General features: G+C 36.4%; 1 protein-coding gene across 1 annotated transcript in view; it reads left to right on the top strand.

Moving 5' to 3' along the window:
- Window positions 1-12,936, top strand: part of LRBA (LPS responsive beige-like anchor protein) — a 1,065,192-nt gene that overhangs the window by 236,847 nt on the left and 815,409 nt on the right. The window contains 4 exon segments of the mRNA XM_042782393.1: window positions 1,643-1,751; window positions 2,144-2,225; window positions 4,487-4,610; window positions 4,914-5,106. Coding sequence (XP_042638327.1) covers window positions 1,643-1,751; window positions 2,144-2,225; window positions 4,487-4,610; window positions 4,914-5,106 — 508 coding nt within the window.

Here is a 12,936-nt window from a genome sequence, read left to right as displayed (position 1 = left end):
GTGTATATATATATATATATATATATATATATGTATGTATATATAATTCTGTAGAGCAGGGGTTGGGAAACTGTGGCCCTTGGATTGAATCCTTGAATCCAGATGGCTGCCTGTTTTTGTAAACAAGGTTTACAAGGTTTTATTGGGATGCTGCCACAATCATTTGTCTATGACTGCCTCTGCAATACAGTGACAGAGTTGGGTAGTTGGGACTGACACCATGTGGTCCACAAAACCTAAAATATTTACCATCGAACCCTTTGCATAAAAGTTTGCTGACTCCAGAGATAGTAGAATTAAAAGTTGTGATTCTTCAGTTTCTAAATTTATATGCAGAAGTTAAATTTTTGAATATACAATCTTTATAATATTCATACTCTTAAATTCTCTTAGATTTCTTCTATCTTTTCTTTTATATTGCTTTTCTACTTAACTACTTACTATGCTATAGATTATCCCCAGTAAAGTCTCACTGAGTGCTGGAGAATATTGGCAACTAAATTAGTAAATAATTGCTCTGAAGATTTTGATGGGAGCTCTCTGCTGTACTATGGCTTAGCAAATCTTGTGATTTTTTAAAACCTTTAGCTGTTCTTTTATTGTAGTTAGTATTTCTTTCGTTAAACTTTTTAGCCTCACTGATTCTAGGTGGAAGAAAATTGGGGAGAATATTTGAGTTGGTATTTATTGATAATTATGAAAAACTTTGTGTCTACTTTATCTAACATCATTCCAACTACTATGGAATAGTATTTCACATGGAGGAAATGCAGGACACACAGGAATACATAACTATGAGGGGCATGAGGGGAAGGGGGTTACTGGGCAGGGAGGGGAGGAGACTGGTTTAAGATTGGGGATGGTAAATGGGGAGTGAAACACATAATGTTGAATGTAAAACAAACTCTGCTGTGTAAACTTGCACCTAAAGCACAATTAAAAAAAATATATGAGAAGGACTTTAAAATACAGAGTTCACCACAGACTTTCCACAAATGGGCAATGAGCACATGAAAAGATGTTCAAAATCATTAACCATTTTCGTTGGTGTTAGCAGCTGTTGAGTTGATTCTGACTCATGGTGACCCCATGTATGCAAAGTAGAACTTCTCCATAGGATTTCCTTTCTTTAATTTTTTTTTTTTAACTTTATATTGCGATTTGGGTGCAATTTTACAGAGCAGCTTGGTTTTACTTTCAGCACTTGAAACACAGTTTGCTTTGTGACACTGATTACATTCCTTGCAGTGTAACAGCTCTCCTTCCACTTCCTCCCCCTGGCTGCCCTTTCTCTGTGTCTTTCTTATGTATGCATTCCTGCCTCCCTAGCGTTCTCTCTGTGCAAATGCTGTTCTTCTGATCTGCCATAGTGGATTGTTCTAAGGAGTGCCTCTCCCTGGTGTAATTCAGTTCCTACGTCTGTTTATTATTTGGCCAAGAATTAAGCCATGGGACGGGAGTTCAATTCCAGGCCTGAAGGGTGACTCAGGGCCATAGTCTTGGGAGTTCTACAAGTCTCTATCCAACCAGTAAACCTGGTGTATGGGGCACAGCTGTGAAGCTGCCCCCCCCCCCAAATAAAATAAAATACTATAGAATAAAAAAGTACTATGTTTGATTATTTCTTTCCTCTTAATTGTAGGAGAAAAGCTGAAGTCATGCTTGGGCATGGATTATTTTCATTGCTAGCTGAAAGACTCATGCTTCAGACAAATTTAATAACAATGACCACATATAATGTCTTGTTTGAGGTAGGAATGTATTTAGAATTTAATTTTGCTAATTTATTTGAAGGTTTTATTATGAAAACACCTATGTTGATTGAGCTGATATTAAGTTTCTGATCTAAAATTTTGTGATTACTATATAAAAGAACTTTGCCTGCATTTTTATCTTTTAATCTGTATATTATTAAACAATGTGGAAATATATGTTTTAGTACATTGCACATTAGATAGGTGATTTCTAATTTAATAAGTAAAATTGAGTTATGATCTAGAAATTCTTAATTTTATATTCTGAAGAACATATTTAACACGATACTGATGATTGTCTACTAGATTTTGGTTAGTATTGTACTAAAGTAGAATAGTGCTAACACTAATGCAGTGGTTAAACTAATTAAATCTGTTGTCTTCTGTAGATCCTTATAGAACAGATTTGTACTCAGGTGATACATAAACAACACCCAGATCCAGATTCTTCAGTAAAGATACAGAATCCTCGTATGTATCTTATAGACTTTTAAAGAACTGTTTTGCTACTTGAAAAAAAAAAGTCACTCTGAAAACCCTAAAGTTGATGTTGTTGGAAACAAGTTATTAGATGCATTTCTTATTAAGGGGAATGATATAGTACTAGTTTATTTGTGTTTTATGTTGAATATAATATCCACTTGACTTTAGGCTATATGGAAATGTTTATAAAGGTTTCGATGAATTATATGCATTAAACTGAATTAATATTTTGTAAGATTTTCAGCAAAGCTCTGACTGTGTTACTTTTAAGCATTTGTACAGAGTGCAGGTTTTCATTTTGCCTGTTTAAATCATGTCATTAAAATAACAGGTTTATAGAATTTTTGAATTTGATTACTTTTTATATAGTGAGGTGTGTTTGTATGCATACTCAATTTAAGGGCTAGTTTTAAAAACACATGGCTCTATAGTTTAAATTTTTCTCAGCCTTTAGTGAGATTCATATCATGTTAGAGAGTAAGAAAAGGAGGAAAGCCTTGAAATTTATATATGCATCTATACACACACATATACATACATACATATAGAGAGAGAGAGGGAGAGGGGGGAGAGGGAGATAATACATGATAAACCAAAACCGAACTCAATTCCTGTTGAGTTTACTCTGACTCATAGTGACCCCTCCTTGGGTTTCTGAGGCGGTATCTCTTCAGAAGTAGATTGCTCAGTCTTCCTTCTGAAGAGTGGCTGGTGGGTTTGAACCACCAGCCTTCTGGTTAGCAGTCAAATGCCTTAGGTACTGTGCCACCAGAGCTCCCATATAATGATAATACGTTATCCACGCACATAAATTATAAGGAGGATGACTTACTGAAGTAAGAATTTTTGAATGTATTACCTACCTACTATACCGTCTCAGAAAAGAGACAGTATATATATGGTAGGTGAAGGTTTTCTGGGTAGCGCAAATGGTTGGCGCTTGTCTGCTAACTTAAAATTTGGTGGTTTGAACCTACATAGTGGCACCATGGAAGAAAACCCCAGGAATATTACAGCCAAGAAAATCCTATAGAGTAGATCTACTTTGTAATGTGGGGTTGCTATGAGTTGGAATCAACTTTTGACGGCAGTTGGTTTTATTTGGTTATATAGGGTGGTTAAAGTATATGGGCTGCTTGGGTTGGAGTCCTTGCTACGTGTCTAGTTTGTAGCTCTGTGACTTTGGGTAAATGACTTAATTTCTTCGTGTCTTAGTTTTCTTATCTCTAAAAAGGGGATACTAATATCTATCGTTATGTAAGGATTAAATAAGTTAATATTTACTTTCTTAAAATGGTGTTTCACAGTAGTATGGCTACAAATTTAGTGGTTATTGTTGTTATTATTATCATTATGATGATGATGGTCATTGTAAGCATTACTCAGCTAGAGAAATTTTGAATTTGTCATCAAAAGAGTTTAGAAATTGTACCATTAATTTTATGACAAAGTATCTTCATATTCTCTATTATAAAAATAAAGTATTGCTTTGGGATAACCACAATCCTTGGCAAAAGCCTGGTTTAGAATTCCCAAATTTTCAATTTAGTTGAAATTTGATACATTATTTAAGTTTAAATCGAAGGTTATAACTCTCTTTTGTTTCTTATCTATAAAGTTCTAGATTGAAGTATATATTTTAAAGGATTTTTTATAAAAGCTAAGTAAATTTAGACAGTTTTATACTAAGACCATTGCTATAACAGTTTTGTTTGACTTTGGTAGGGGATTGAATAGGTTTTTAATTTCCTTTGGGGTTTTTGCCTCTAATTTTACTTTTTAAATTACACAAGAAAATCTTGACAGCTTTTAAATTTCACTGTGATACAGGAAAGGTATGTGCGTAGCATAAATTATGTTAAAAGCACTGAGAATTTATTCTTTTTCTGAGATTTTGGTTGCAGTATGCTTTTTTAGATCTTTACTATGTAGCAGAGACTATGGAGAGTTGTCAGAAGTTTCATCATTGGTTAATTCATTTATAATTTGACTTGCTTTATTTTAACCTTTTAAAATTTAGCTTTATTTTGCACAATGAAGACATGGAATAAAAAAATATCCATTGTTTATAGTGCTTGCCAATAAATGTATTGTCATATGGATGATAATTTTTATAATGCTAAAGACAGTGTTTTCAGTAGACATTTAATTATGTTAGGAAAGCTAAAGAAATTGAAATGTATTGGTGATCTTCCATCATGAACTTTTGTTGTAGTTTGGTTTTTACTTATTTATAAACTGTCTTGCAGAGATACTAAAAGTAATTGCGACCCTGGTTCGAAATTCTCCCCAGTGTCCAGAGAGCATGGAGGTTCGCAGAGCCTTTCTTTCTGACATGATTAAACTTTTTAATAACAGTAGAGAAAACAGGAGGTAAGCAGAATCCAAAAGGATTTATTTCCAGTATTCAGGTCTACTTTTGTAGGAGCCCAGTTTTTCTAAGGAGAATTACTTTAAAAATACTGTGAAATGAATTTTCCACATGCTTATTTCATTAAAGGCATGCAAATAATGTCCCATACAGTTAGAATTTTCAGTACCACATTGTTTCTTTTGAATGCATAAATATACTTTGTTTTTGTCATTTATTTTGATTTAAACATTTTCTTTTTAGAATCTTTTCAAATGACCTTTCTTCTTTTTTAAAATAATTTGGCACCTTCTTGTGATTTTCAGGAGCTTGCTACAGTGCTCTGTATGGCAAGAATGGATGCTTTCTCTCTGCTATTTTAATCCTAAGAACTCAGATGAACAGAAGATAACAGAAATGGTATATGCCATATTCAGAATCCTACTTTACCATGCAGTCAAATATGAGTGGGGTGGCTGGCGTGTATGGGTTGACACGTTATCAATCACACATTCAAAGGTAAGTTTCTTTATGAAGGTATATTTTAGCATTTTAAATGTCTATTATGTAGATTTTCTTCATTAAAAAAAAAAAATCCCTGTATTAAAAACCAACGTAAAAGAGGTTATTTTGTGAAAGTGAGGTGAAATGAACAAATGAATAAAGGAGACACTGAAAAGAAATACTGAGTGTTTGCATCTTCTTCAAACTCAAAATGATGTTTGCAAATGTCAGTTTTATGTGTACTTGAATTAATAAAGTGAAACCTTATTCTACAGCATAAAAGAATTAAGATTTTCACATTGTTTACAGACATGTTTCTGTGAATCTTCCAGAGAGCTTTTGAACACAAGGTGGCGTACTACATTCAAAGATGAGAAATTCTTTAATGATGTAAGGTAGTTGAATAAACAGAAAAGTCTTGCTCATGTTTGTCCTTTGCTCATGTTATAACCAATTTAAAAATTGGTTTGGAGGAATATACTAGTTTGATTTTTTTTTTTTTTTTTTTGAGTAAAGCCAATGTAAGTTCGAAAGTTCCATGTATATAGATTTTGTTAAAATTTTTTTTGAAATAGTCTTCATATACAAAAAGTTTAAAGAATGGTACCATTACCACTATTTTGGAGACTGGGCAACTACTTCCATAAAGATTTACTGCCTTGGAAACCCAGTGGGGTTTGCTATGAGTTGGAATCGACTTGATGGCAGTGGGTTTTTGTTTTTTCTCAATTGCTTGGTCTATTATTCCTTGCCCCTGCCACTAACTTGAATGTAGTAAAATGTTGTTTCAATTATAGTCTTAATTCTTTTTTATATAAAACACTTTCCTTACTCAAAATTAATAAAATGTAACTTTCATGTAAACTTTTCTTTTTCTTTAATTTACTAGAAAAAAGAAAGAATAAAAATGATAAATTTGGTATACTTTGAATGTTTTATTTTGTTGACTGTCAAAGTGGTTATTCTGGGATATATTGCCATTCTATTGAAAGTATGTGGCTATTTAAAGATATAGGTAGGTGCTTTCTTTGCATAGCTTTTTATTATTTGAGAGTTATTAATTTTGCCTCCTGTTTTCTCAGTGAGAGGAAGGTGTGCTATTGTTGCAAAGGTTTAAAAGGCTATCTTAAAGAGTCCTGGTAATGCTGTAGTTAAACACTTGACTGCTAACTGAAAGGTTAGGGGTTTGAAACCACTAGCTCCTCCATGGGTAAAAAGATCTGGTGATCTGCTCCTGTAAAGGATAGCCTAGGAAACCCTATGGGGCAGTTCTACTCTGTCTTATTGGTTGTTATGAGTTAGAGTTGACTCACGGGCACATAAGAACAACAACAACAAAAGTAATAAGGATGTTTTAGAGTGGAAGAAACCAAAGTAGTTGCCATTGAATTACTTGTGACTCATGGAGACCCCATGCATGTCATAGAGTTTTCAGTGGCTGATTGTTCAGAATCAGATTGTCAAGCCTTTCTTCTGAGGTACCTATGAGTGGACTTGAACTGCTGACCTTTTAGTTAGCAGCTGAATGGACTTGTGTCACCTATGGACTCCAGGTTGGAAGAATCACCCTCCAGAATTATGTTGGAATACAATCTGCTGAAAAAGAAGAGTAAATCTGATTTTATAAAATGGCTTTACTCACACTTTTCTAGGGATAATACATTGAGTCTAAGGTAGTGTTTGGCAGACTGTTGACTGAGAGCCATATCTGGCCTCTCCTGTTTTTGTAAATAAAGTTTTATTGGAATACATCTATACCCATTCATTTATGTATTGACTGTAAATGGTTTTGCTCTAGAAGAAGGGAGTTGAGATATTGTACGGTTTGCAAAGCCTAAAATACTTACTATTGGTCCCTTTATAAAAATGTTGCTACCCTGAGTCTAATCTCTATTAGTTTGTGCTGATGCTCAGCTCAGTGAGAACTAGATTTTTCTCTCAATTCGTTGCTTCTATATACGCCTTAGTTTGCTCAAGTCCTTAAGAATGATGACTAGAATAAATTTTAGAACAGTGGTTCTTAAAGTGTAGTCTGAAGACCTCTGGGGGGGGTGGTCCAGACGATCTTTTTAGGGGGTCTCCAAGGTCTTCATTTCCAACTACATATTTATGTGAGGGTGGATTTTCTTCATACACTTCAATCAAAACAATATAATACCATAAATTAGATGTAGACATAGATATGAGATACTACTGTCTTCTATTAAGCCTTTGAAAAGATTTGAACAATGTGATATAATGGCACTTTTCACTTTTTTTTTATAGGTATCTAAAAAATTTATATTAATGTGTAATGGGGTTGTTGTTTGTAAATGAATTAATAAATGTTTATAAGAATTTTAGTTTTAGTATCTGTAATACAGTAAATATTGAAACTTATAATCCACATAAACAAAAGATCTTTGGGTGCTTCAGTAGTTTTTAAGATTGTAAAGTGTCCTCAGACCAAAAAGGTTGAGAATTGCTTTAGAAAGTCATAGGGTGTTTATAGCCTACTCTCTGAATTTTCTATCCACAAAATAAAAAGAGGTTGGAGTAGGTAATCTCTCAGGTCTATGAGCTTTTAAACATTTATGACTAAACATTTACATCCAGTTACCAGTCCATTTATGTGAGTAATTAATAGAACATGGACTTTGGAGACAAGAAAGTCTTGCCTTTGAATCCTAATTTGTAGTAATTATTAGTTGTATAAAGTCAGCCAGGTTTTTAAACTTTTCTTAACTATCACTGTTTAAGCTAGAAATGGTAAATGTCGTGATACACACACGTGTGTGTGTATGTGTGTTTGTGTGTGTGTGTGTATATATATATATATATATATATATATAATATTTTGAAGCTAAGAGTTAATGAGTGAAATCACAGAGAATAAAATTAATGCTCACTGGCTGTTTTCCTTTGTTATAGCTATATCACTCATCCTATTTCAGGCCTCAATCACTTCTTGTTTTCATTTAAATACACCGTTTAAAATAAAGGGTTAAGTATATCCAAGACATTTATGTAACATACATTCTACGAAGTGTTAGAAGAGAAGAACTGTGACTCTACTAACTCTACTACCCAAATTATGAATGTGCTATCTCTGTGATTTTCCCCATCCATCTCCCACTGAGCTTCACCCCAAAGATAATCACCATTCAGAATTTTGTGTTCATCTTTCCCTGCTCTTAGGAAAAATTAAAAAATGTATTCCTAAATAGTAATTTGTCTAATTTTGCCCATTTTAAATTTTATAAAGATGACGTCAAATTGTCATTCTCTTACTTAATTTTTCTCTTGTCAAAGCTTTTGTTTCTAAAATTTTCTTTTATTGTTACAGGTGGCTTTGTTTCATTCATTTTCACTCAAGTGCTCATGGGCAAAAGTTTTTCTAGACTATATGTTTTTCAAATTTCCTATTACTGTGACCCCCAGTAAGAAATTTATTGTGACTAGGTTTGTACACACAGTGTGTACAAACAGGTTTCAGACAATACTATCATTTCTAAACTATGTGTATATAGTGATATAGTCTGATATTTTCTATTTTTTTTTTCTTTTAAGTGCTGCCAATAACCCAACAAATTGATTCCTTAATCCACTAATTGGGTAGTCTACTGTTTGGAAATTACTTCTCTAAGAAATACAAGTAGAAATTGAATTGCTAGGTCATAAGTATTGTTTAACCCTCTAACCCTTGGTACTGTCAGACTTATTTTACAAATATTATTTCTTTAAAGAATGATTTTTAATTCTTTATACATATTCAGATCACTTCTAATATGAGTATTTGTAATAGTCTCTATCCTTAGGTATTACTTTCCTCTAGATTTATTAGAGTCCCTGGGTGGTACAAATGATTATCATGCTTGGCTGCTAAATGAAAGGTTCTAGTCTACCAAGAGAGATTTTGGAAGACAGGCCTGGAAATCTACTTCTGAAATCAGCCATTGAAAACCCTATGGAGCACAGTTACTTACTCTGACACGCATGGGTCGCCAGGACTCAGAATCAACTTGATGGCAAATGAGAATTTACTAAGTTAAAAATGATTTATATGATACAGCTACTCTACATGAGAATCCCTGGTGCCACAGTGGTTAAGTCCTCGGCTGTGAACCAGTTCTGGTTACCTAGTGTTGCTCTGACAGAAATATACCACAAATGAGATGGCCTTAACAAACAGGAGTTTATTCTCTCACAGTTTGGGCTAGAAGTCCGAGTTCCAAGTGCCAGGCTCTAGGAGGTGTGTGAAAACCCCTTGAACTTGGGCTTCAGCTCTGCCTCTTGCTCCCCAGCCCACTGAAGCTAGAGGCATCTCTTCACTTAGGCAGCTACTGGGTGCTGAGGCTAACAAGCCCAAGATTGACAAATAAAAAGATACAGTTCCGATGTTAGCAAACCACATGGCAGGCCATTAATTCATTATACCTATAATTTTATAGGTATCTAAAAAATTTATATTAATGTGTAATGGGGTTATTGTTTGTAAATGAATTAATAAATGTGTATAAGAATTTTAGTCCCAAGGTTGGCACAGCATGTCAGGCTACTGAACAACAACACGGCTACATGCAGTGTCCAAGCATGCCATAGCTAGAGACTATCTCCAAGGCTTCTCCTTATATACAGGAAGCAGACCATATCCTAAAGGCAGCTACTCAGCTGCTTGTGGTAGATCCTACCGTGGAGTTGATTGCCAGTCTCATCATGGGGAATAACTACCACTGGCTGTCCAGCCACTCAACCAGGCCCAGCCAAGTTGACACACAAACATAACTACCACAATTCCACTCCTTGTCTTCTTAGCATCTGTACAGATCTCCTTCACTGGGTGGCTCTAATCCCTTAGATCCTGAGTGGCAACCTCATGTCCTTGGCCTGGTGGACCCTGTTCTTCTCCCTCTTGGACATGGCAGCCCTGCCCCCTCACTCTTGGGCGGCACCTATGGTTCCATTGCACTGGCCCACATGAATGACCAGCCCCACACTCCAGACCCAAGTTGGTGAAGGCCTGGCTCTTTGAAACCTAGGGGGTTGTGGTCGTTCCACCCTCAGAGGCCATGGTCCTGCTCTTTCAGGCTGCGTCAGCTCTGCGTCCATTTCTTTGGTCTCTTCACTTCTGCCAATTAATGCCAAAGGCAACCCACTCCACAGGAAATCTTTCTGCCCTAAAAACACTCATCTTTCTTGCTCCATGGGCTGGCCAACCTGCTACTCCGTTTCGTGCTGGTCTTCATTACCAGTTAACTCCCGAAGGTAACCCACTCTACCAGGAAGCCGTCTACCCAGTGGCACTGGGCTTTATCCTTTGTGGGCTGGTAAGCCTGTTGCTGTTTAATGCTGGTTTCTGGGCTCTGCTCCTGCTGTCTCTCATGCCCGTCTCTTGGCTGTGCTCCTGCTGTCTCTCATGCCATATTCCGGGGTCTCTCTGCCAGGGGCTTGGGTTAAGGACACACTGCACCCCTGTTTCCAGATTTTAGGGATCTGTCAGAGCAGCACCCCAGTCTCTCGGTACCATATTCTGTTCTGGTTACCTAGTGCCATTCTGACAAGGAGTATACCACAAGTGGGATGACTTTAACAAATAGGAGTTTATTCTCTCACAGTTTGGGAGGCTAGAAGTCCAAATTCCAAGTGCCAGGCTCTAGAGGGTGTGTGAAAACCCCTTGACCTTGGGTTTTATTTCTGCCTCTTGCTCCCTGGCCCACTGAAGCTAGAGGCATCTCTTCACTCAGGCAGCTACTGGCCCAAGGTTGACAAATAAAAAGGCACAGTGCTGATGTTACCAAACCATATGGAAGGCCATTAATTCAAGTCTGTTGTAAGTTCCAAGGTTGGCAGAGCATGGCAGGGTGCTGAACAACAACATGACTATGTGCAGGGTCCAACTGTGCCATAAGCTAGAGACTATCCCCAAGGCTTCTCCTTATATACAGGAAGCAGACCACATCCCAAAGGTGCTTGTGGTAGATTCCAGCATGGAGTTGATTGCCAGTCTCATCATGGGGAGTAAGTACCACCAGCTGCCCAGCCACTCAACCAGGCCCAGCCAAGTTGACATACAAATTTAACTACCACAGAATCAAATTGATGGTGGTTCAAACCCACCAACCACTCTGTGGGAGAAAGGGCAATCTGCTTCAGTAAAGATTACAGCCTTGGAAATCCTATGAAGGCAGTTCTCCTATGTCCTGTAGAGTCTTTGTGAGTCGGAATCAACTCAGTGGCATCCAATAGCAGTAACAGCTCCTTTGCTGGGAGCAAGAGGAACAGGCAGAAATTATTTTGTGGAAAAAAAAAAAATAATTCACCTTTTATAAGAAGAGTTGAGTAAACTTTTTATAAAATGAATGATATTTTTGTGCAAAATAATTTCTGTCCCCTTTGAAAAACATAATTTTTACTGAATCCTCCACTACTTCCCTTGACCAAAATCTCCTGATTAGCTGTATGATTCACCTTTTCTAGTTTATCATGCCTTGTTGAATCTTCCATTTTGTTTATTCATGGCATGCACTTTGTAAGTATAAAGGATACTTACTCAAATCCTTTGTAGTTTTCACAACTTAGCTGAATCACTTTTATATGAAAGTTTTCCTTACTTTCAGAACAAGCATTAATTTATGTTGTTGTTGTAGTTGTTATGTGCTGTCGAGTCAGACCCAACTCATAGCAACCCCTCCTTGGGTTTCTGAGGCAGTATCACTACGGAAGTAGATTGCCCCATCTTCCTTCCGAGGAGTGGCTGGTTAATTTATAGCACTTAATATTTTAATATTCTCTTAGTACTAAGTCTTTCCCCCATAACTCACATCCCTCCTTCCTCCAATCTCCTTTTCTCCCTCTTTGTTCTTTCCTTTCTCTTTCCCTACCTCCTGTCTGTTAGTGTTAGTTTGGATACCTGTTGAAGTCTGTGCCTTCTGTCACTGCCTGAGTAACTCTTTCCCTTTTTGCCCATGTCTGTCTGTCTTTTTCACCACTATCTCTTTCATTCTAATCTCTCTATTCCCTCCAACATCCCTCCACTCATTCTTTCTCTGTTGGCTTCTCCCTCTCCACCAACCCATTATTCTTTTTATCTGTCTTTTCTTCCCTTGGTGAATCTCTGTTTGTCTCTGACTTTGAATCTATCATTTTTTTCTCCCCTCTCAAGCCCTCCCCCCCATTGGACAGATACTCAGTTTGTGTCTCTCCATAAATCTCAATCACTGTGTTTCTAGGTCTCACTCTAGCTGCCCACCTTTTTTTTTGTCCTCCTCCTCCCTTTTTTATTTTTATTCCTTTTCACTTCTTCCTTTTATTTCTTCCTGTCTTCTTTGGTTTCAATGCCTTCTGGTTACTGTGAAAGATGGCAGAATGAATGAGGAATAAATTTTATCCTGAAAGAAGTTACTTTATAATATGAGAGTTAATACATGTACTAAAATACAAGGTAGGGAGCAATAAGTGTCATAGAAGAAGAGATACACTGAAAGCGGAGATGACTTCTACTTGAAGTCATCAGAGAAATTTGTGGAGTAAATGTCATTAGACTACAACCATGAAGAATGAATAATATTTCGACATACTGAGATTGGGAAGATAGGAATCCACATAAGCAAAGGCATGGAATTGTTGTCACTGAGGAAAAAGCATGGTGAATTGCTTGTTGGCTTGGGGGTGTATAGCGTACATGACAAAAGTTAATATAGCAAATAATAGATGGTTATATATGTATATATAATATAGTTGGGAGCTCTGGTGGCATAGGGTCTAAAGCACTTGACTGCTAACCAGAAGGCTGGTGGTTCAAACCCACCAGCTACTTCTCGGAAGGAAGATTGGGCAACCTACTTCTGTAGTGATACTGCCTCGGAA

The sequence above is a fragment of the Orycteropus afer genome, unplaced genomic scaffold (assembly GCF_000298275.1).
Source record: "Orycteropus afer afer isolate SDZICR_OR568_19922 unplaced genomic scaffold, OryAfe1.0 scaffold00297, whole genome shotgun sequence".
Lineage (NCBI taxonomy): Eukaryota > Metazoa > Chordata > Mammalia > Tubulidentata > Orycteropodidae > Orycteropus > Orycteropus afer.
The sequence above is the reverse complement of the archived record's forward strand: the minus strand, read 5'-3'. Positions and strand labels throughout refer to the sequence as shown.